Here is a 25,921-nt window from a genome sequence, read left to right as displayed (position 1 = left end):
GCAGTAGCATGTTGTTTTCGTTGTTGTGAATTGTACTGATTTTCCTAACAGCCTATGCTTTCTCTTTCTGAGCTTAGGTTTTCCTTTGCATTTTCTTAAGTCTTATAGGTGAAATCAGTCAGGAAAACACTCCTGGGTTATGCTCTCAATGCTTTATGAAGCACTGCTTTGAAAAGATGGGGATATATCTGGCAGAGTTCACCTTCTACTCTGCACAGAGGCCCCTGGGTTCAGGAGCAGACTAGGACTCAGCACTCTCAGAAATTCAGTTTCTTTATCATGCTTCAGCAAAAGAGCATGATGATACCCTGGGGTACGACAACAAATTTAACAAGTGAGCACAGTGACAGTCTTCCTACTCTGTTTTTATAACCTCTTTCTCTTTACAAATCTGTGAGAAATGTTTGTAAGTATTTATAGTTGCTTTACATTACCCATGCAGCTAAGATAAGGAGATCAGAATATTAAATTTTTTTCTACCTTATGCAGTGCCAGAGAAGTCACCCAGATATATTTCTGCTGACTAGGGATAACAAAAATACTACTTTGCAGTAACCTAAGTTGTTTTGTACTCATCTCTCCAACCCACAGTATACTCATTCTCCTTTTAACATATGCTCTTCTCCTGTATTGTTTTGGATGAACAACTGAAACTACTCATGCCTTCAAACTTTCAGACCACACAAATAGGAGGCTTTTGAGCATTCACATCTTGTCTTATTTCACAGCATATATTAAATAGCATATATTAAAGACTAAAGCAGTGAACAACTTCTACAAGTCTGTGTCCACAAAACCATGTTCAGAAACTCTGCATGAGGGACTGAAGGATATGGACTGAGGGAAAGAAGTGCTATTGGATTGCCCCAGAACACCAAAACAGGGAGCATGCGTACATCACTCACAGAGGAAGGATGCAGAACTGTTAATGAATTTCAGTTCTTACAGCTGACTTAACAGCTACTTCCCTCCTTGCACACTTCCCATTTCACTGAAGCTACTGCAGTGCTTTCTTTGCTTTTCAAATGAGTACAGAAACCTCAGCTTCACAGCTCACGCTCCAACCTGCTTACAACTGGAGCTGGTCTTCTCCTCCAGAGACCCATAAGAGACAGGCAGTGCCTTCTCCTCCAGAGACCCATAAGAGACAGGCAGTGCCTCACCACTGTCAGCCATCAGGCCCTTAGATGAACTGCTTGCTTCCTGCCAGAAGTGTTTCCTGTCCTCGCTCGCGTGACAGAGCACAAATGAGTCTCACATACAAGGCATCAGCAGCATGCAAAACGTAATAAGAAGCTTCAGTTACCTAATTTGTCCTCTAATACATCTGTAGTTCAATATCAGAGCAGAATGCGACTACTTTAAAATATAATACTCCTTAAGAAAAAAAGCGCAGTTCAAAGACTAAGTCACTACATCACGATCTATAAAATCTGAGTGGGTTTATTTCCTGCTTCTGCCTCAGTTCTCCATTTTAAGCAACCCATTTATTTTTCTGGCACCATGAAGTGTGGAAAAAAACTAGCCATAATAGAGAATATGAATTCCTTAGTCTGTTTAGTACTGAAACTATGGAGATAGACACACAGTCCAGGTTGTGTTTCGCTCAGACAATATTTGAGTACGTCATTGACTACAAGACCTCTTTACCAGATCTCATTTCACACCTCCCTCTGGAATCTCAGAATCACCAGGTTGGAAAAGACCTCCAAGATCATCCAGCCCAATCATCCACCTATCACTAGCATTTCCTCACTAAACCATGCCCCTCAGTACAATGTCCAAACCTTTCTTGAACACCTCCAGGGACACTGGTTCCACCATCTGCTTGGACAGCCTGTTCCAGCAGCCAACCACTCTTTCAGAAAATAATTTTTCCCTAACATCCAACCTGAATTTGAATACAACAGTTTTGAAAGGAAAAGGCATTACACCTCTCACTTGACTCAGAAGCTGCTTTCAATGCATTAATTTTGCTGATCAGCACTTCTGTATACCTCTTAAAATATGAAAACACTTACTATTAAATACTTAAAATGACACCAAAACACCATCACCTCCCCTCTCTCTCTGATAAAATTCAAGTTATTTCACAATGACAGAGGTGGCTTGAAGACTAAGAAGTTATCTCTTGATACATATGGGAAAGGAATGGCAAAACAAGATAAAATCTAGTTCTGAACATTATACCAAAGGCTTATTTTTGCCTGAAGACTTGAGAATCAGACTGGACTGGAAAGAGGCCACCATACATGTCAGTTCCTCTAGGACAGTTGGCACAAAGCATGAGATTCAGAAAGATCCATTCCTCCTCGAAAGCAAGGAAACATTTATGTGAACTGTAGACAGCCAAAAGATATTGAGCACTGGAAAAACAAAGAAGTCATCAGCCTTCCCCCTTCAGCTTTGCAGCAGGCTCCAGAAGACCACAGACAAGATGACCTTAGCTGCTACACAAACACATTCAGTTGCAAAGGAAGGGATCAGGCTACAGCTGCTGCTCCAGAACACTTTCTGTTGCTTTATACTGCATGTATTTGGTGTAAGAAACCTAAGCAATTCCAGAAGCAAGGAAAAAAACTTCTCTCCATCCCATCTTGTCTCAGAAAAGCCCGCCCATCAGTGATCCACACTGCCTTCTAGTTGTGGCCCTGCAAACCCTGCATTCTCCAAAGGCAGAGGGGAATAGGGAAAGAGACTGATCCAGCTTTATTTACAGACTAAAGGGACATTAAGAAATAGTCCATTAAGGGTTATACAACGTAAGAATCTGAATGCAACCGTTAGGTTCAAGAAATCCACAGGTCAGAAGAATAACAGAGAACATGTATGCATGGTGGGAATATCCCTTTATCCTCATCATTTTCTTGGCAAAGGACATGGAAAATGACAAAGTCAGTACATTAAGCTAAGTGCATATTTGATATCATTTGACAGAGCAGTTCTCATCCCAGCCTTAGATTTCCACCTCTGAATCCTGTACCATATAACACTGGTTTCAGTCTAATTCATGCTTTTTCTCCATGTACCAGTAAGGCACCTCTAACACTGATGTTACTTTTCAGCATCAGAAATTCCTCCTGATTTCAAAAAGGATGCAGTCCATAGAGAAACCATAATAATTAAGTGGTGTATACAATATACAACAAGAAAACTAGAAATTTAATTATAAGATGGAGCAAATTGAGAGGCTTGTTCTGATCTCTGTAAAGCAGAAAGATGCAACAACACTAGCGTGCATAATTGAACAAAAAACAGACCATTACTCTTCAGTACCACCACCACATCAACCAAGTTCTCTAACAGTTCAGTGTCTGTTTTTATCAGTTCATGTTGTTTCCAATCAGAAACTGGCTTTAGAAACACCTGTTTTTCTCCATATTCTACACTGTGATTTTCAAAGGGATTCCTGCTTCTTACAGAGAAGAAACAGCAGTATTCAATTGTACATGTGCTGTTCATGTCCTTCACAGTGTCCTTTGGCTTATTTCCCCTGTAAGACAGCTACATCCAAAAACTACCGAGGCTGGCTTGGTTTCTCCTTATTTATTGTCAACTTATAAAATATGTTTCTCAAAACACTCACTAGGCACATGTCCTAAATAACACTTAGCCAGCGGCACAAGTCCAACTCCCTCTTGCTATAAATGCCTGTGCTACTAGATAAGCCCTGAAGCATGACTGAACGTTAAAATACATGCACTAACTGCTCCTAGCACAGACAAGATCCATTTGAGACAACCTGTCCTACTGGAAAGATTAAAGGTTATCAATTCTGCACCATAAGAGCATTAAGCATAATAAACTAAGCAACGTTTTACAGATCAAAGTGAGCTGAAGAGGCCATCTAGCAAAAAAATCAATGCAAACAAATCCATGGGCCCCGATGGGAAGCACCCACGTGTGCTGAGGGAGCTAGCAGAGGTTAAGCTGGGTCACTCTCCATCATCTTTGAAAGGTCTTGGTGAATGGGAGAGGTGCCTGAAGACTGGAGGATAGTCAGTATCACTTCAGTCTTCAAAAAGGACAAGAAGGAGAATCCAGGAAACTGCAGGCCAGTCAGCCTCACCTCTGTCTTTGGAAAGGTGATGGAACAACCTCTTCCAGATACCCTCTCCAAGCAATTGGAAGAGAAGATGGTTATCAGGAGTAGCCAACATGGATTCACCAACGGGAAAGCATGCTTGACCAACCTAGTAGCATTCTTTGATGTCATCACTGGCTGGATAGATGGAAGGAGAGCAGTGGATGTTGTCTGCCTTGAATTCAGCAAGATGTTTGACACCACTGCCCACAGCATCCTTGTTATGACATTTAGAAAGCATGGGACAAGTGAGTAAACAGAGAGGTGGACTGAGAACTGGTTGAGTGGCAGAGCTCAGAGGGCTGTCATCAGTGGGGCAGAGTCTGGTTGGAGGCCTGTAACTAGCAGTGCTCCTAGGGGCTGGTGCTGGGTCCAATCTTGTTCAACATCTTCATCATTGACCTGGATGAAAGGATAGAGTCTACCATCAGCAAATTTCTTGATCATATAAAGCTGGCAGGAGTGGCCAACAGAATGGTAGCACAGCCTTCTGGTCAACAAGACCTGCACAGACTGGAGAGCTAGACAGGGAGGACCCTGATGAAGTTTAATACTTGGGGAGGAATAACTGCGTGCATCAGTGCAGGTTAGTGGCTAACCTGCTGGAGAGGAGCTCTGCAAAGGAGCTGGGTCCTCTGTCCTGGCGGACATCAGGTCAGCAATGAGTCAGCAGTGTGTCCTTGTAGTCACGAAGGCCAATGGTATCCTGGTGTGCATTATAAAGAGCATGATCAGCAGGTCAAGGGAGATGATCCTTCCCCTCTATTGTGACCTGGTAAGGCTGCATTTAGACTACTGTGTCCAGCTCTTGGCTCCCCAGTTCAACAAAGACAGGGATGTCCTAGAAGTCCAGAAGGTAATAAAGATGATAAAGCATCTGGAGCATCTCCCATATGAGGAATGACTGAGTAACCTGGCTCTCCTCAGGTTGAGAAGAAGACTGAGAGGGGAGTGTAAAGGGGAGTCTACCTATCTAAAGGGAGGTAGGAGGCAAATGGATGAGACCAGGCTCTTCTCAGTGGTGCACAGCAATAGGACAAGGATTAATAGCCTAAAGCTCAAACATAGAAAGTTCCATAAAAACATATGGAAAACTTCTTTATAGTAACAGCAATGGAGCATTGGAAAAGGTTGCCCAGAGAGGTTGTGGAATCTCTTTCTATGGAGATATTCAGGACCCATTTGGACTCCTACCTGTGTGACTTGCTTTAGCAGAGGGGTTGGACCCAATGATCTCGAGGTCCCCGCCAACCCTCACGATTCTGTGGTTCTGTAAATCTGAGCATCTCCATGCCTTTCATCCCTGGAGATGGTAAAATGACTTGGGAAAAAGGCTGTAGTACTAATAAGAAAAAAGAAACAAAACAAAGCCATTTCCTGAAACAGAAAAATCCAGATTTAAATCCACATACTGAAATGGCCTACACAGTCCTGAACTTGAATGTGTTGACCAAACACATATTTGGTGCCTCCAGCATTATAGGCAGATGCCCATTACATACAGGCAGCAAGCACGGCTAATTCTAGAACATCTCTGCAGATAAGAGGTTCTGAGGATCCAACACTGGAAACCCCAAATGGTACTTCTTAGTCCAAATGGAGACAGTGATGAATGCCACCTAACCCATAGCATCTGCTACTTAATGCCCAAGTCAGATCTTTGCTTCCATGAGGGTCTCTCCTCTCACTTTCTTGAAATTCCTCAGAACAGTTTTGAACAGCCCCAGATCACTCCAGTGCACTGATTTGCAGTTTGTGAATAAACAAATAAATAGCCTTTCTCCCACAGCATTGTCTAGGGGTCAGTGAATTACTCCATAGAATCACAGAATGGCCAGGGCTGGAAGGGACCTCAAGGACTGTGAATCTCCAACCCCCCCTGCCACATGCAGGGCCACCAACCTCTCCATTTAATGCTAGACCAGGCTGCCCAGGGCCCCATCCAATCTGGCCTTGAACACTTCCAGGGATGGGGCATCCACAACCTCTCTGGGTAGCCTCCACATCCCATGGAGCACAATTCATAATTAATCTCTTCTCCAAAAAAACAAGGCCAGCCTCAATACCAGTGTTTTTCTTGAGATCAATAGCCCTAGCCTATGCTGGAAAAAAAGCAGCTTTGTAGTGGCTTCAGAGGTAGTAAAAAAAATTAAACTTTTTTTCTGCATCTTTTCTACCCTTTAATAGTAGACATCTGAATGAAACATCAGAAAACAATTTCTGTTGTTCTTAGTTGGTACATCTTCTGAACACATCATCCAGTTTTGGAAAGTCTAACACTCACTTTTGAGGAATACGCAGTTTTTTAAAAAGTATTTAAACAAACTAAAACATTTTTAAGACGTAGACCAACAGACTGATCCCATCGTGCTATACATAACTCACATATTAAACATTCTCACTTAAGTCCCAATTTAGTAACCTTCCATAGTTATAAAAGCAAGTTGCATGCCTGCCAAAATATAAGTACTTGCCAAATGTTTAATAAGATTTAAAAAAATCCAACAACAAACATTAATACATTCTGGATGACAGCACCACAAGGTAAAGCAGGAAATACACTACCTGTCTATGTTTTGCTTTGATTTAAAAACTGGGCGAAAAAAAAGCCTATAGAAGTCACTTAAAGGTAAGGTTAGCTCAGTGCCCTGGCTTTCTCGTGGCTTTTTCAAATCAGTAGCAAAATTTATAATAAGCTTCCTCAATAGGTTTCTACTTTTATAGCAGTAGTTCATGTCATACATCTTCAATTACCTGAGACATCCTAAGTGTCATAGACAGAGGGGAGCCAAAACTGGAACCGCTGCTAAGGGTATCTGTTGTTTCCTTCCCTTCCTTTCTCCTTTTCTACATATTCTGAAATGCTTAAATGCATCATTTTAGTGTATCAACTGTAAAATAAAGCATGAGGAATGCAAGCTAGCAGATGAAAGATTAGATGAAGAAATATTAAACATTATTTAATAGAAACAGAAGTATTTTAAAAGTTGGCAATACATCAGAAAACTATTCCAGTGATTCTGCTAAATCAGACCATAGTGAAAACCATGACGAAGATTGGATTCAGTCAGAAAAAAAAAGAACATATTCTGCTTTTAAGAGGAAAAAAGTAGAATACATTACATTTCACCCCAAGAGAAACAACTTTAAAAGTTGATATGACAGTTTGCTACGTTAGAAACACCACAGTCTCTTCAGAACAATTGGGCCTGAGCTGATGAAAGACTCATACCATCCCATGGGAGCTGAGGCACTCAGCACCTTCCAGCACTAAAGCCCTCCTGTTTGCCAGGCACTTATCTCCTAGGGAAAAAAAATCCCCAGCTTTTTCTATGTGCATTTTGGACAGATGACAACTTAGAGGGTGATACTTTATTGTTATTATCAGTTGCAATTTTATATTTCTACTGAAAATAGTTAAAAAATTATTTCAGATATTTCAGAGTTCCACATTACCCAACCGGTCCTCAGCACAAACCAGCACTTCTCAATAAAGAAACCAAACCCTGCTACAAATATGTGAAATCTGACCTCAGTTAGTATTGCTGAGCAAACAGGAACACTATATGTGTGTGAAAATAAATGCAAATTATTTACACCTGCAATCCTCCTGAGGAAACCACTAGTAATTCCAATTTCTGATGGCTACTTGAGAAGGAGAAAAGTGTTTCACTGCATCTATTTATATTGATTTACTCCAACATTTCAGTACTTCCTTACAGTTATTATTTCTCACTCTACAAATGTTCAAAATAATACAAAAAGATGTAGCCAACACATGCTACAGCAAATCAAATGAAAAAGCAACCGACTCTGCAAAAGCTTAAATTGAAATCCAAATTTTCAGATTTTAGATCAACCTTCTTCCAAATTACATTATTTGCAATGCCTCATGAACTTTACTGTAAGGATTGTACAAGCTGCTCACAAACACAGCTCTGTAATTTGTATCCACCTTGAAGGTAAGACTAGACCACAGAACCATAACCTGACTTGGAAGGGATCCACAAGGATAAAGTCTAACTCTTGCTCAACACAGGTTTGCCCAGAATTCAAACTGTAAGCCTTAGAGTGTTGTACTGACACTTCCTAAACTCCAGCAGCTAGAAGACAGCCCTGGACAGCCTGTTCCAAGTCCACCCTGAGGCCTCCCCTCAGCCTGCTCTGGGCTCAACAAATCAAGGGATCGCAGCAGTGCCTCACACTCTTCACCCTCTAGAACCTTGACCTCTCATTTGAATGCTCTCTAACAGTTGTATGTCCTTATATTGCGGTGCCCCACCTGCACCCACTGCTGGAGGTGAGGCTGCACAGCACAGAGCAGAAAGGACAAGCCCTCCCCCCAGCTGCTGGCAGTACTTGGTCTGGAGCACCCCCGGGTATGGTTGGCACACTGTTGACTCTATTTCGACATGCTATCAACCAGAACCCCCAGATCCCTTCCCATGGGGCTGCTCTCTAAGGTTTCAATCCTCAGTCTGTACATAGATCCAGAATTGCCCCGTCTCCCAGGATCCGGTACTTGCTCTTCTTGAACTTCATGTGGTTGGTGACTGCCCAGCCCTTCAGTCTCTGCAAGGCCTTTCTGCCCAAAAGGCTCCTCTCAACTTGGTGTCAAACTCAAACTTAGTATGCATCTGCGTCCTTTATCCGATCATTATGAAAACATCAGAGAACTGGCCCTAAAACGGAGCTTGTCAGAACTCCCCTAGTGACTAGCTGCCAGCCTGATGCAACCTCACTTATTCTAGCCATTTGAGCCTGACCTACTACTCAGTTGTTCACCCACTGCACTATGTTTTTCCTTATCTGTATGCTAGACATTCTGCACAGAAGGACAGTGTGAGAAAGCTTTTCTGAATGAGTACAGATGGAATGTTCCTGTCTCTGGAAACAGCTGCTAGAAATGGTTTGAAAATCAGAACTGTTAAAACTCAAGCCTATTTATTAAATTTCAGAGGTATTTATTAGACATAAAATAATAAATGTCTAATTTCATAGCTAAAACTTTAGTTCATCTCTATATGCAAAGCAGTACAAGACACTGAAGTTTTCCTTTTAAATACGTTAAGTGTTGTAAAGGGATAAATCTTCTACTCAAAGTTGTGGTTTAATAATGTAGCCTGCTTTGGACTTGCATTTTTAATTACTTTTATGTTTGAGTGCATCTGAGCACCTGCAAAGGAAGACCATGCCAAAAGTTACCAAAAATAAAACATCTGCAGAGTTTAAAACTTGATACAGGGTAAAGGCAGTCCTGATGTAGAGACAGAACAGCAAGTTTCCAGCCAAGAGATGAAATGAAACAAATACAATGAGGTGGATAAAAGGGAATAATTCCAGGTGGCAGTGCAACTATTTCCTCTGCCGCACCTACCAGTGAAGTGGGATGCAAGGAAGGCAAGAGAAGTCATCAGCTCAGCAGGAACTATGCAGAAAAGACCAAGGGTTGGAAACTGCTGTATTAAAGAAGAAGCTCCTGCTGAGAAAACCAAGAAAAAGTGGTTTCACGTCATTTCTCTAGGTAGACAGGAAAGAAGCTGAAGGCCTGAATTGCATGGTGGTAAGAGAAACCACACAGTCTTACTCTCTGCATGTTAGAAACACATCCTGGCACAGAGAATTAATGGTGAATGCTACAGAAACCTTGTCAGAGAAGTACTTCTGAAAAGGCTGGAAATAATGTTAGCATGTGCAAGGCTAGTGAGAGGTTATTTTACAGTAGGTAAGATAAAAAGCTCATTACTTGCTAACTGGCTAATAAAGGAAAAGTCAGGAATGTCAGTTACAAAGACATTCATTCCCATATCAGAAAAGAAAGCACAGAGCACTTATTTCAGGCAGAAGGGCACTGTGACAGAATACAGGTTGTGCTGACAGAAGAAACAGTTCTTCCAGATATTTATACGTAGGCTAAAAGCTAGGTGGGCGACCTGCATTATCAGCTTATTTATAAGACTGCCTGCAATATCAGTTCACAGTAAAAAGCGGAAATAATTTTGTACTCGGATTCAGGAAAGAAAAGCAGAGGTACTCTGTTGACCACTAGTGGACAAATAAGGATGAAGCGGCCTCCAACCACTTCCTAAGTACACTCTCTTCACACTAAAAACATCCAATTCATCAGCTTTTCAGGCTCAAAATTAAAGAGCTCCCTAATAGCATTTAAAAATGAAAACGTTGCATATGCATGTAACCAATAGGAAAGTATTTTTAGCCCATTAAAAGATGAAGAAGTTCCCTGTAGGTCTGAGAGTGAGAACTATCTGTCCAAGAAGTAATCACTCAAACGTCTGCAAGGTATTACAATGGAAGACAGAAATTTAAACTATTACTAGAAAAAAAGGCATTATGCTAATTCTTCAATGCTGTCATTCAGAAAATGGCCAAAATATTGCAACTACAATATCGTAAATGTTTTTTTCCCCAAGTCTCTTGGTACCATTTCTTGTACCTTATATACATTTACTGAAAATCTTTGACACCAACAGACATCACCTCTTTCTGTAAGGTTTGTTTTGGTTTGGTTTTTTTTTTTTTTTTTTTTTTTTTTTTTAAGTACGATGATGGTGGAAAAGTGGGGGATACAAACTTCAAATCTCTGAGCCTCTTTCCAAATATGGATAGCACAATAAAATGTAAAGAATTCCACCTGCCAAAAGTTCCTTCTCATTTAAAATGTGTCAACTTTAGCTCTGCTGTATCCAGTAATTGCTTTCTGGCCAATGGACAAAGAACTTTATAGGTCAAAAGAGAAAAAAAAAATCCTATCTGAGAAACAAAAGATGCTATTCAGAACCTGTGGATTCATTCTAAGGAACTACATTAAGCAAACACAGCCGCCAAGCTGGTAATAACTGAAAATAATTTTCACTGAGAATTGTATTGCTTACAGTGAATCCTCAGGCGACAAGAGCACACGCTGAGGCCGAAAGTTTCATCTACTCAAAGAAAGCAAAAAACCCTCACATGAAACAACAGAGTCTCAGCACTCAAAACGAAGCACTCACAGTGTATCTGGGATCTCAAATTCATTCAGAGGATTTTATACATGTCCCTAGCATATCAGAATTACTCATATAACTAATTGCAGGCAAGCCATAATTTTGGTGGAAAAATTTGTTACTTGGAGAGAAAAGCACTTTCTTCCATTGTAAATTATTTGTAAAGGCTTTCTCAGATGCTTGGAAAATCAGGACTAGGGGGAAAGGTAACATATACATAATTTACATAAAACTCAGACTCAAAACTACACACTTATCTACAGACTGTCAATAAGAAAAAGTTAATTGATCTAAGTGGGTCAGTTCATAAGGAAATGCTGCCTACCGATGCCTATTTTACTGCACTGCACACAGCTTACGTCGTCAATCCAGATTAAAAAGAGAACATCAGTGCAACAGAACAGACTCTACACTTCACATTCTATCCATGATTTGGGGGCCCAAAAACTTCAGTTCTATAAGCCTACATTATCTACAGAAAGCTGTTTCTTACCCTGGTAAATAGGCAGAGCCATTCAACAAAACTACATCTTAATAAGTACTGTAAGCCATTCTCTCAAAGGAGACAAACCCTGAACTGAATATAACTCCTTCATTGTTCTAATTGTCATAGCAATAGAAGATTAAACGTGCATGATATTATTTTCTAGTTGCTAAAAGATTTTGCTGTTTCCACACAGTGTATACTATTAGTTGTTACTGGTATTCTCCACTCGAGGAAAATCTGCCATTTGCAATACGTAACAACACAGATACAGCCAGCAGGGACAAAGAAGAAAATATCATGGTATAAGGAGACATTCTCATACTTGGAAGAAATCCAAATGGAAGTCTGACTGAAAAAGCTGGCACACGTCTTAATAGAGATCTGTGCCTCCTCTACTGGATTCCCCATCTTCAGAAAAATATTTGGCCTGAGCTGCAGAAAACAAAACAAATAAATGACTATGCTGGGATATTGACAAAACCCAGCACTGGCTATGGAAGCAAGAATTTAAGCTTAACAACTAACCAATAAATAAAAACAGATTATGTATGATCTGTCATGTTTCTAAACGTTATGTGAACACTTCAGTATTACTGCTTACATACTATCATGACATGATGCTGTATATTTTGTGTCTCTCTTCTGCAACAGACACAGTGCATCATCTCATTTCCAGGCACTCCTTCTGAACAATGAGAAACATACCAATGACTTCTAGTAGAACAACATTTTCAATAATGTAATGAAATATACTCTGTTGGATCAATGATGATACATCCAGTTGGAAAATTCATTCTGACATTTTCAAGCTAACAGCTGGTTTCTTGCACGAGCATTGTACTCTTACTCAGTACACTAAGCTGAACTCTATACAGCTGAGATAAGTTCAAAGACAGCATTCCTACTACTGCAAGGAAAATTTATATCCTGTTCAAAAGAAAAGAAAATAATTTATTGTTAATTTCCTTTGTTATAGAAAAAAAAAAAAAGTAAAGAAAATTCTATTTACAAGACATATAAATTGTTTTATGACTACATTACTACAATAATTGTGAATTTGTAAATATTAGTTTGCAAAACAGTTAAAAAGTCCTACGTTAAAACTAAAAGATTTGATTTAATAAATTTTTGATCCTGCACATTCCTTGTATCAGCAACTCGGGAAGCAGTGCTTATGTTACACACACACAACATCAATGTTCAGCTGCAGTCATACGGAAAGAAACTTGCAAGCAAACTTTGTCTATGTCTGAAACATTACCTCATCTTGAAAGATTAAATCAATCCCATCCCTTCTGCCCTAACACTGTATATTTTCATGTTGCATTTTTAACATGGTAACAATCTACTGCAAGAGGGTAGGACTGCTTTACCTGCAACTGTACCCACAGAGCCTGTGTGCCTGTGCTCCATGAGAGACCAATTTACGTGAGCTCTATTTCCCCTTCTCCATGCAGCTTTATTTGCCTGAACTGGCATTTTAGAAGAAACACAGAAAAACAAACAGAGTTTACATCAATTTATGTCAACAGAAAGGCAAATTCCAAAGGTCTTCACTCTATGTCACTGAAGTTAAAGAAGTTTTGAAGATAATTTCATGGAAAGCAAGACTACATCCCTCACCATTATGTGAAAAAAGCCCTTCTGCCAATTTAAGGGGTCACTCTTTGCACTTTAGGACTGCAGAACTTGCCCACTGCTTAAAGCTAGCAATAAGAGGGTCTGTAGGAGGTCATTTAAAAAAAAACAAAAAATGTTCAGAAATGTTAATAAGACATCTGAAAGACTGTGTTATCACTGCCCAAGTTGCACCAAAGCTCTGCTAAAAGTGTGCTGTGAAAGCCTGTCCTGTATTTTACTAAAGGGCTGAGAGACAGTAACTGAGTGCTCAGTAAGTGATGCCCCCAAAAGCCTCTGTGAAAGAAACCAGTGAACACTGATCCAGTTCACAAGCAATTTCACACAAGGTTAGTCAAAACCAAAAAAAAAGACTCTAGAACAATAAATTTAACTTGTAAAGACCCAGTGAATTGCAAACCAACTCATTTCTCATCACAGACAGTATTCTACAGGAACATTCTGCATCTTGAGGACTAACGAAGAGTTATTAACACCAAAAGCTTTTAATAGCTCCAACAGGATTTGACATCATAACTACAGATGCTGGTTCCCTACACTGATGAGGGAACGCAGTTTTACACCCAGTATACCCAATCTACAGCAAAAAACACAGTGTAGCACCTAGAAGATGAGCCACAGCTTGTATGAGCTGCAGGAGACTATGAAAGCAAAGCATTTCATTTTAAAAGAGCAGCCTTATGTCTGAACAAAATAACTGCAGAAGACACGGTCTAGCAAAACTGCCGCTTGACTTAAGCAGGTCTTTGGCTGGTGTTACAAATCGCTGCAGCACAAGGAGCTGCTGGGCAAAACTTGCGAGAAGTGGACGCTTCCCCCAGGGGAGCTCGAGAGACACGAGCGCAGCCTCAGCGCCTGCGGAGCCCGGCGGGCACCGGGACCAGCGTGCGGGGCGAGGCACCGGAGCCACCCAGCCCACCCAGCAGGGCCACCCGGCGCCTCGCCTAGGTCAGCTCGCAGCCCGCGCCTCGCTGGAAAAAAAATAAATAAATAAAAAATAAAGACACAGAAAGTCCGGGAGCGAGGAGGTCGCCGCCGGAGCGCCGCCGACCCTCGGCCGGGACGGAGCGCTCGGGACGCGGCCCCGCGCCGCCCGCCGGGATGCCCGGCGCCGAGCACCGCCGAAGCGCCCCGCACGGCGCCGCTCCCGCGGCAGCGGTTCCCGCTCCGGCTCCATCCCGGGGGGGACGCGGACCGCCCGGCCCGTCCCTGCCCCCGCGGCGGCGGCGCCGCGAGCCCCGCCGCCATTCGCCCCGCCGCGAGCCGCGAGGGGCAGAGGGCGGGCAGCGGCCCACCTGTTCGCGGCGGCGGAGCGGGGGGAAGGCAGGGGCGGCCCTACCTGGGATGGCCAGGTTGGTGAGCGGGGTGCTGCGGATGCTGTCGGGCAGAGCCGCCATCCAGTCGGCGAACCGCGGCTCGTTCTTGCCTTGCGACGAAGCCATGCCGCCGTACCCCGACCGCTCTCCCACTGCCGCCGCAACCGCTCGCTCCAGCCCGCCTGGCCCCGGCCCGGCCCCGCCCGCCCGGCGCCGCCCCGTGCCTCGCCGCCTCGCCCCCGCCCGCTGCCCCTCCCCGGCCGGGCCCTGGCCGCCCGCGGAGCGCGGTTCCGATGCGGGGCTCTGCTCGCTCGGCGCGGCCGGGCTGTCCCCGCGGAGGGCAGGGGTTGTTGACGGGAGCCTCAGCCCGTCCCAGGTAACTCAGGGGACGAGGAGCCGTCGCAGGCCGGGCGCTCCTTTCCTGGCACGGAATTCGCCTGTGCCGCCGGCTGGGCCGTGTCACCCATCTCCCCTCAGCGCCAATCCGGGATCTCGGCCCAAAGGTCCCGTCCTGCTGCCGGGATGGCGGTGGGGAACATCAGCAGCCTCCTCGTTCCCTGTGCAGCCCTTGGGCACCAAATAGGCTCTCTGGCCCTGGCTACAGTCGTAGAATCATAGAGTATCTCAAGTTGGAAGGGACTCATGAGGATCAGCTAGCCCGACTCCAGGTTCCATACAGAATCACCGGAAGTCAGACTGTGCGACGGAGAGCCTTGTCCAAACACTGCTGCTACTCTGGCAGCTTGTAACCAGCGCCCTGGGCACCCTGTTCAGTGCCCAGCCACTCCATCAGTGATAGAACTGCAGAATAAGACCAGATATCCTGTGTGCTGGGACTGTGGCCTTGGGAGGATCTCCCAGCTGATGGCTGCTCCAAGTTTCTCTGTTCCTATATGAAATCTCTGCAATCGGTTGTTCACACCAAAAAAAGTGATTCCTTCCTGGAATACTCTTTGGAGATTTGTTTTCTTTTGGCTTTGCTCTTTGCAGATGATATAAATTAGTATCATCCATTCTCATTCCCAACCTGTCTTTATTTTGAGAGGCAGCTTCTTCAATGTTGGCATTAGCAAAGCGTTTATATTTCTGTCTCAGAATCAATGAATTAATGAAGCCAATAAAGCTCTGTAAGCCATCTGGAGCTGTTACAACAGTCTTGATCTGTTGACCTCAGCATGAGCGGTCATGTTTTATTAAAGTGGGTGATATGTGTGTGGAATTCTGGAGATGTGCACTTGTCAGAAACAATGCCTGAAAAGAACCAGGGCAGATGATCACCTCACCTTGAAGTCCTAGCAGAGCCAGCTGTGGTCCTGCAGTTTGTGTTGTTCCTCAATATCTTTGATAGCAGCTGTTTTGGGAAATAAAAATGCAGGGAGCAATTATTAATAACCATTATTTCTCTTTTGGTCCAAGCGTGAAGAAGAAACAAAAACAAACAGACAAAAAACACATACAATACAACCTCTTCCTTTAGCCCAAAATAAAGATTTCTTGAAAAATTTCTGACATTTCTTTTTTTAAAAAAGAGAAAATGCTGACTCACTCATTGCAATAGAAACAGTTCTTAAGGTGCGTTTTATATGGATAAATGCAAACAGATGGTTGGCCTTGGGAGGGATGTTGGATGTGAATTGATGCCACATGAAAGAGGAGGAGAAGTACACAAGCGATCACGTAAATGTGCTTAATTTTTCAGTATTTATGTAAGCCTTTTAAGCTAATTTGCTCCTTTCAAAATCACTGGTATTAGTAAACATGGAAAAAAAGTCTGGATTTTGGATATGAAAACATAAAACACACTAATGACCTGGAAATGGAAGGTACTGCTTTGCTTCATTTTCAAAGGACAGTGTGAAATTATAGTACAAAAATTACAGATTTCTAAAGAGCATTCGAGTGAGGAGTAATGAGTATTTTTATTAACATGATTGGATCAAATCTGATGTAAGTGGCAAAGTTAGTAATGGATTGCACTAGTTACCTGGAAAACTACAGCTGATTTTTTATCCACGCCACTACGTGTTCTGTCTTTTCTGACATAAAATAGGTGTATATTGGTTTTTGAAAGGTTAAGCATGTTATTAATAAGTACTGTTGATCTCTGCCAGTCTCTAAAGCTTTCGGCCTAACTCAGAGCAAAATAAAAACGTACACATGAAAGCCCTGTCATTTTTCAATGTATTATTTTTTTATAATAACGGTAGAAATATTTAATAGCATTCCATTGTTCCTGCTGTACTGGAGAACTGTAAAAGTCTCTCTTTGCACTAGAGAGAAACTCACAGGCTTTTGTTTCTACAGATAGCTGGAGCTTTTTTATCTGCTTTTTTCTTTCAGATTGGATGCTGGATGATCTATTAACGTTTTCATACTTGTATACTTTATAATCAAATTAGAAACTTAACAATAATGCACAGAGGACCCAAGAATTGTTTATGTCTTAATGCAAATTTTTTAAAAAGTCCAGAATGCGTACTTGTGTATACTGTTAAAACAGAATAAAATAATTAGCATAAATGGAAATGTATTTTGTTATAATTAACCAGATTCTGGAAGTTGGGAAGAAGAGTGTGAAAGATGAGTGATAATACACGCATCCAGCTCGCAGGCAGAAATCAATTTCATCATAGCTATCCCTCTCTGAGGATTATTTCTAAGACTTATAAAAGAGAGCATTTGTTCTGTTTTATACTCTTCTTTTTTCTCAGTTTGTCATGTGGAGTTATTTAGTGCTTAAGAAAGGCCATTTAAACAATAAAGTGGCTAAAAGCACACAGCATTGTACTTCTGATGTTATCCCACACCATATGTCTTACCTAGGATATTTATTTAAAAATGCATCAATGGTGGCTGCTTTTTCATCTGGTTAAAAATGAACAAGTTTGGTAGCAGCATTATTGTAAAGACTGTAACGGCATTACTGAGGGTGGTGATGGCAGCACTTGAAAAATTCTATTTTCCACACAGTGGTATAAGATCACACAAATAATATGCAACTTCTGTGCAGGGAAGGATGCAAGAAATGTTGCTGTTCATATATAAAAAACCTTGACAATGGTTCAAAACACCCTGCAGAAACTCATGAACATTTTGCCATGAACAACTCTCGATGTGTTTTTGAAGTATTCACAGGGCAAAACAAGCTGAATAACAGCATGTTAATTTCAGCACATTCTCAAGAATTAAAAAATTTTAACAAAAATAAGAGCTAATTGAGCTAATTTATCAGCGGGTTTATCACAAGCAAAGCAGAAGGAAGCACCAAAGCTAATCATCATTGATGTAGCCACCAAATATTGTGTTGAGGTGGTCAGAAAATACTTCATAGTACAAAAATATCTACCTTTGTACAAAAAAAAAAAAAAAAATACTGAGATGAAAGCAGCAGACATGCTCCTCCTCCTCCAGTTTCTTTCTCCCCCCTCCTGATTTTTAAGCTTTCCAGCAGCAGCAAGGAAGAATAAAAAGTTTTCCAGGCAGTCAGATAGTTTTGTCAGAAAATCTACTCCTTTGAATGAACAGTCTAACTGAAGTCAGTACTGAAAATACAGTCAGTACTGAAAATCTACTCCTTTGAATGAACAATCTAACTAAAGTCAGTACTGAAAATGCACATGACTCCATAAGAATTCAGATTTTCTGGATGCTGGGATAGTACCTTTGGTGTTACAGCTAACATAAAGGAAAAAAAAAAAAAAACAGGAAAATCTAAGTAAAGACTGTTAAAAGACAGAACCATGCGAAGAAAATTTCACTAATGATGTTTATAATACTAGTGTGGTAAGAAAAGATAAACCTATACAGAGAAAAATTGTTGAAGGTACCAGGAAAGAAATGGATGAGATTACCTGCAGGATTTTACAGCAGATCATTAAAGACAGAAGATGCAATAATTTTGTGTGTGTCAGTCATTTAGTACATAGCTCAGATCTACATGATAAGGTATTTAGCAACTAAGGGAAAAGAGGAAAATACTATTTCTAGATAGATGACCTAATAATAAAGCAAATTTTTATTTGTTAAAATATGGAGATTAGGTACTATAAAAAGTGATTCTTAAATTCTACAACTGCTTTACCATCGAGGTATTGTGGATGACATCTTGTAACTGATTTTGACTATGACTGAAGAGCACATATGCACTGTAATGTACTTCTCATTTGTTTGATGTGATTATTTTTTAAAGTGCAAACATTAGTCAAGTCATTCATTTTCTGTAGTAGCTGTTATTTAAAAGAAGATGTTATTTAAAAGAAATGGAAACAACTAAATGAGAAAATAGAGAAAGCAAATAAACCTACAGTGGGTTCTTACGCAAGTAATATCAAGCACTAATAAACAAAGAATTCTGATTTCTTTGGCTGGTGGAAAATAAACCAAAATGAAGTGAAGATAATGAAAATACTCCACTGGATTCAGTGGAATATGGATCCCCTGGATGGAGAACCAATGTGATTTGGTTAATGGCTGATGCTTCCACTGTGCTTACATCCAAAGCCACTGGGGAAGAAAAGTATTTTCTATTTTTAAATAGAAACCATGATGGATGACACAGACACTTCCCAACAGGAGCCAAAGAGCGTTAACAGTAGTCTCTTCCACTCCTGGCAACTGGCATTGTTTTTTATGAAAGATGCATTTCAACATCCTAGACAAGGCTTCCCAAACAGGCTCTTGCTGTTTGCGTGGTAATGAAACAGTGCCTAGCAGTGTTGGGAATAGTAAGCAGGACTAATGAGATTTTAGAATGAAATCGGTATGCTAGCCACATTTAACAGGCTGTAGACCATTCATGCTGTGAGGATGAGAGGTAATGTTCCTTTCTAATTACACACTCCCCATGATTGGTATGAACAATGTGGTCACTCCATCTTGACATTTGTAGATGGGGTAGGACAAAGATGCAAAGCACTGTTTCAGCCTTAATGAAATGAGCAATGCATCTGGCTTCTCTAGGGAAAGAGATAGGCATGGATGCTAGAGAAGAAAATGACAACTACTAATTCTGGGAAGTCAATATTTCCACTGTATGCCTGACTCTGATGTGTGATGTTAAAGAACGGCTTAATAGGAGTATATTATACAACAACATAAAATTTTCCCCTTAAACTTCCTCCCTTATCTTCCAGCACAAGAGAATGAAGTGAGAGAGGAAGGCTAGAACAAGAGAATGAAAAAGAAGCTGGAAGTGGATTGAAAATAACTGTCAAATGAGAATGAGAAACTGACAGTGTTCATATCCAAATCTGGTTCCTAACAGAAACAGTAATACTTCAGGTTATTGCAGGGTTCAACAATGTCAGTATAACAAAGGCTGCAAAAAAAGGTATGTCAGATGCCACTGTCTCAACCAATTCCCCAGAAGGGAAGGCTCCAGAAGTATCTGTTGGTAAAAGAGTTCCACCAGCAGATAGCAGAGTTTTGGATATCATCTGAATGATGAAGAATCCTGGATCTTATGTGCAGATTATAGGTCACTCGGATCCTATACACCTTGTACTGCATATCTCTGGATATTGTGACAGGAGGAATGCTACGACATAAGGGAAGCGCACCTTTTAGTAGACATGAAGTAACATACAGATCTGGAAGACACAGCACAATCTGTCTCAGCTAAATGCCCCATAATTAACAGCTGAACACAGAGCAAATACATCTCAGCTAAACTATTTCTGGGGCTAATTGATTGCAGCCAACTAACAGTGTGATGGAGACTTCAACAGATTAAGTTAAACATGCCGTTGAGCCCAGGCTAATTAGAGGGAAGACTTGTGTATGGGAACTACTGAATCATGGCCTGAACCTCTGACTGATCAGCTGAGGCAAGCAATGAGTCAGCCCTGGAAGCACAGGCAATTCACCTGTGCTGCTGGAAGTGGGTGGAGCCTGGCTCCACCTCTCCTAGACCCATTTAAGAGCTGACTACCAGTGGGGAAAGATCTCTTTCTGGATCTCCTTCAGTTTTTACAGTGAGCTCAGGACAAGAGTAAGAACTCTATCTATTCTCTTTTTGGTATAATAACCTGCTTAGCCAAACTCTCTTGTTTATTTTATAATTATAACTTCTGTATATTCAATGATTATACACTTTGACTTATATAATTCCTGGAAAGGGATGTAGCGGAGAATTGTGCTTCAAATCTTTTCCTTTAAGGCCAAGGAAACACTCTACAGAATGCAGAACTAGGCAAGTGTACGAATTATATCATCAAAATTCACTGAAGGGTAGTATTCAATGGAACAACTAATAGAATGCTGTGAAAATAGTCACATAATTAGAAGGCAAACATGGAATCGCAGCTTTTAGATACAGATTGTGAAGTACGCAGAGGATGGTGGGGTTTGCATAATAATTTTCCAGGACTGTGGAGTTCTCAGAAATCTGATACAAATGTTGGGTAATCATGGATGGGGCTAGGAACTGGACTCTAGTTCTTGTGAGTCATTCGAACATAATGTATATGATTCTATGAATTGTATAACAGTATGATTTCTCTAACTGCTTAATAAAGAGTCAAGTGAAGTTTTGTGTAATGCAGGCCTGATGGACTCTGAAGCTTAGGAGTAGCAGGAGGGACTGGTTTGGGAGTGGTTGCATTGGCACACTGATAAGGTCCAGAGGACCACAGGCATGAAACATCACAGCCCACGACTCCTCACAAAAAGAACCAAATAACAGAAAGTAGGTTATGAATTCAGTTTGCCTAGGGGGGATCCAAGCAGTCTATGACTTGTCTGTGTGGGAAGGCAGTCACTGAACACTGCAGAAACAGGGACAGGACTGGTGTTGAAGATACAAGACCAAGATGTGGAGCTTATCTCTGAATGAGAGAGGTGCATTGCTAATGGAGGACACTGAGAAGACTTACGGAATGCCTTCCTTTCTTCCATCTTTACTGCTAAGACTGCCCCTCAGGAATAGAATAATAGAATCATAGAATTACTCAGGTTGGAAAAGACCTTCAAGATCATCGAGTCTAACCATGACCTGAACGTACTACCCTAACTAAATCATGTCCCTGAACACCACATCCAAATGGTTTTTAAACCATTCTCCCTGGGGAGTCTATTTCAGGGCTTAACAACCCTTTCTGTAAAGAAGTTTTTCCAGATATCCAACCTAAGCCTCCCCTGGTGATGGTTGAGGCTATTTCCCCTTGTCCTAGCACCAGTGATAAGAGACCAACCCTGCTCTCACTGCAATCACAATTCAGGTATTTGAAGAGAGCAGTAAGGTCTCTCTTCAGCCCCTTCTTTCCCAGACTAAACAGCCCTAGCTCCTTCAGTCTCTCCTCATAGGGCATATTCTCTAAGCCCTTCACAAGTCTTGTTGCCCTTCTTTGGACCTGCACCAGCACCTCAGTGTCCTTTCTGTACCGAGGTGCTCCAAACTGAATACAGTACTCAAGGTGACGCCTCACCAAGGCCGAGTACAGGGGCAGGATGACTTCCCTAGTCCTGCTCACCACACCATTCCTGATACAAGCCATGATACCATTGGCCTTCTTGGCCACTTGGGCACACTGCTGGCTCATATTGAGCCAATTGTCCATCAGTACACCTGTGTCCTTTTCCATCAGGCAGCTTTCCAGCCACTCCTCCTCAAGCCTGTAGGGTTGCCTGGGGTTGCTGTGACCAAACTGCAGGACCCAATACTTGGCCCAATTGAAACTCATACAGTTAACCTTGGCCCATCGATCCAGTCTATCCAGGTCCCTCTGTAGAGCCTTTCTACCCTCCAGCAGATCAACATCAACACTCCCTCCCAGCTTCATGTTGTCTGCAAACTTACTGAGGGTGCACTCAATCCTGTCATCAAGATCGTTAATGAAGATATTAAATAGAAGCGGCCCCAGTACTGATCTCTGCGGGACACCACTCGTGACCAGCTGCCAGCTGGATTTAACTCCACTGACCACAGCTCTTTGGACCTGGCTATCCAGCCAGTGTTTACCCAGCGGAGCGTACTCCCATCCAAACCATGGGCAGCCAGCTTCTCCATGAGGATGCTGTGGGGGACAGTGTCAAAGGCTTTACTGAAGTCCAGGTAGACCACATTGACAGCCTTACCTTCATCCACTCAGCGGGTCAACTTGTCATAAAATGAAGTCAGGTTTGTCAAACAGTATCTACCATTCATGAACTCATGCTGACTGGGCGTGATCCCCTGGTTGACCTTTCACTGATCCATGACGGCTCCTGAGATTATCTGTTCCATAACCTTCCTGGGCAGCAAGGTGAGACTGATAGGTCTGTAGCTACCAGGATCGTTTTTCTAGCCCTTTTTGAAGATGGGCCAGTCTCCAGTTCATCAGTACCTCCCCAGTTAGCCAGGACTGCCGAAGGATGATGGAGAGTGGCTTGGCACCCACATCTGCCAACTCCCTCAGCACTGTAGGGTACAGCCTATCTGGACCCATGGACTTGAGAGTGTCCAGCTTTCGGACCAGGTCCAAAACCATCTCTTCATGGATTATACAGGGCCTATTCTGTGTCCCATCCCTATTGTCCAGCACAAGGGGCTGTGTGCCCAAGGAGCAACTAGTCTTACTATTAAAGACTGAATATAAGACCCTGGAGAAGAGAGAGGGAGAGAGAGAGTCTGGGGAAAGGAAGACTTTATCATGGTTGAGGAGGATCTGGTCAAAGACTGTCCAGAGAAACTCGAAGCACACAGATCCATGGGCTCTGATAGGATACACACCCATGAGAGCTGAGGGAGCTAGAAGAACTGTTTGCTAAGCCACTCTCTATCATCTTTGATGGGTAATGGAGAACTGAAGAGATGTCTGAAGACTAGAGGAGAACCAGTGTCACTTCAGTCTTCAAAAAGGGCATGAAGGAGGATGTGGGAAACTACAGGCTAGTCAGCCTCCCCTCCACCCCTGTAAAGGTGATGAAACAACTTTTTCTAGATGTCATCTCTAAGTAAATGGAAGAAAAGAAAGTTATCAGGAGTAGTCAAAATGGATTCACCAAGAGGAAATCATGCTTAACCAACCTATTAGCCTTTTAAGATATTATGACCGGGTGAGCCACAAGCAGGGCTTTTGAATCTGGCTCTTCTAACATCCTTGTGGGTTAGCTCAGGAAGTGTGAGATAGATGAGTGGACAGTGAGGTGGATTGAGAACTGGCTGACTGACAGAGCTCAGAGTGTTGTGATCAGGGTCGCAGACTCTAGCTGAAGGCCTGTAACTGTGTTCCCCAGGTGTCAGTACTGGATCTAGTCTTGTTTAATAGCTTAATCAGTGACCTGGATGAAGGGATAGAGTGCACCCTCAGCAAGTTTTCTGATTATACAAAAGGTGAGGTGTGGCTGACACACCAGAGATCTATGCTGCCATTCAGTAAGACTTAGACTGGAGAGATGGACAGAGAGGAATCTGATGAGGTTCAACAAAGGCAAGTGCAGAATCCTACAGCTGGGGAGGAATAACTACATGCATCAGTACAGGTTAAGGAATAACCTGCTGGAAAGGAGATCTACAGAGAAAGACCTGGATGTCCTGCAGAATAAAAGGTTGGCCATGAGTCAGCAGTGTGCCCTTGTGGCCAAGAAGACCAATGGTATTATGGGTTAAAAAGAGTGTAGCCAGCAGGTCAAGGTGAGGTGATCCTCCCCCTCTATTCTGCCCTAGTGAAGCTACTTCGAGAGTAGCGTGTCCAGTTCGGTGCTACTCAGCTCAAGAAAGCCAGGAAACTTACAAGGAGAGTCCAGCAGAGATTCACAAAGATTATTAGAAGCCTCAAAAATCTCTCTTATAAGGAAAGGCTGAGAGATCTGGGACTCTTCAACTTGGATTGAAAGAAAACTGAGAGAGAATCTTATCAACAGTTATAAATATCTAAAGGGCAGGAGTCAAATCTATTGGACCAGGCTCTTTTCAGTTGTGCCCAATGACAGGATGAGGAGGAATGGGAACAAATTAGAACACATGAAGTTCCAGACTAACACAGGAAAGAAATTCTTTATTGTCAGTGATGGAGCACAAGAACAAGCTGGCAAGACAGGCTGTGAATTCTCCTTGTCTAGAAATATTCAAAATATGCCTGGATAAGGCCAGATTGGATGGGGCCCTGGGCATTCTGGTCTAGCATTAGGTGGGAAGGTTGGTGGCCCTGCATGTGGCAGGGGGGTTGGAGATTCATGATCCTTGAGGTCCCTTCCAACCCTGGCAATTCTGTGATTCTGTGATTCCTTCTTGTATAACCTACTGTAGGGAACCAGATTTTGATCTCCTGAAGTCCTTTCCAATCCTGATGATTTTGTGATTCTATTAGTTCTGCCTAGCTCCTCCATTCTCTGAGATGATGAAGTGGAGGGGAAGGTGTCACCTTTCCTGTCACTCTGCTACCAGTTTTCTGATACCCATGGACTCAAGTTAGCTTCTCTCTGCTTTGAATTGCTTCCTCACCTTGACCTATGTAGAAAATTAAATTAAACCTAACACCTTAACGGCCTGATGGCCCTGTACCTAATGAACCGTTCCAAAAGGCCAGAAGTGTTTCTATCTAAAACTTGGAATTCAAGCATCCGTTTCCAAAGTAATTTTCTGCCCACGGGATGGACCCTAATTGCTGTGCTTCATGACTTGCTACCAGAATGAAAAAATGTTAAAAACAATTTCATTAAATGCAGTGCAGATCTGGATTATAAAGATAATTAAGTTTGCAAATGTAGTGATCTATATGATGCTGAGTGAATAAAAGATATGAGGAATTCCTAATAAATATACAATCCCCTTAGGATTAAAACGATTTCCAACATAAAGTCACATGTTTTAGCTGCTGGGTTTGCCTAATACTCTTGGTAAGATCAAGGTTAAAGAAGCCACTGGAGACTTCTCCTCAGGTAACCTGCAAGTGCAATAAACCATCAGGCTGGAGGAAGAGGTTACAGCAAGTCCACTCTGGCAACTCACTGTGTTCAAAGTCCCTTTGGACTCCATGGGATATAGCTGACAGCACAGCTCTCAGTGAAGGATCATCCAGGGAACTTCATTTTCAGGCTCAGTGAAATAAAGCCCCAGTGCTTCACAGCTCATTTCCTTGACCTGCTAGCCTGAACTCAGGGTACTACTCTGATGTCTGATCTCTCAGTTGCTCTTCTCATAATTATTTTTCTGGAGAATGGGGAAAAGTAACCCTTGCAGCACTCAATGTTTTGTGTTATTTCCATGGATGTTTTTTTTTTTTTTTTTTTTTTTTCCCAACAGATGTTTTCAGAAGGGTTGAATAGAGCAGGGCAGAGGTGTAAGGTGCATTATCTCCTTTTTCTCATTTTGAAGTTGGCTCACATGGGCAAGACAACAAAAAGGGAAAGAATTGAAGCTCCCAAATTCACACTGACTGCCATAATCTGCAAAAAGAATTTAATGAAATACCCT

At 42.1% G+C, this 25,921-nt stretch overlaps 1 protein-coding gene across 1 annotated transcript in view; it reads right to left on the bottom strand.

Moving 5' to 3' along the window:
* Positions 1-14,715, bottom strand: part of PLCXD3 (phosphatidylinositol specific phospholipase C X domain containing 3) — a 96,316-nt gene extending 81,601 nt beyond the window's left edge. Inside the window, exon 1 of the mRNA XM_031605029.2 lies at positions 14,553-14,715. Coding sequence (XP_031460889.1) covers positions 14,553-14,655 — 103 coding nt within the window. The 5' untranslated portion in view covers positions 14,656-14,715. The remainder of the gene's footprint in view (positions 1-14,552) is intronic.
* Between the last annotated feature and the right edge of the window lie 11,206 nt (positions 14,716-25,921).

Source organism: Phasianus colchicus, chromosome Z (assembly GCF_987193195.1).
Source record: "Phasianus colchicus chromosome Z, bPhaCol1.hap1.1, whole genome shotgun sequence".
In the NCBI taxonomy this organism is placed as follows: Eukaryota; Metazoa; Chordata; class Aves; order Galliformes; family Phasianidae; genus Phasianus; species Phasianus colchicus.
Note: the sequence above shows the minus strand (reverse complement) of the source record. Positions and strands in the feature narration are given on the sequence as shown.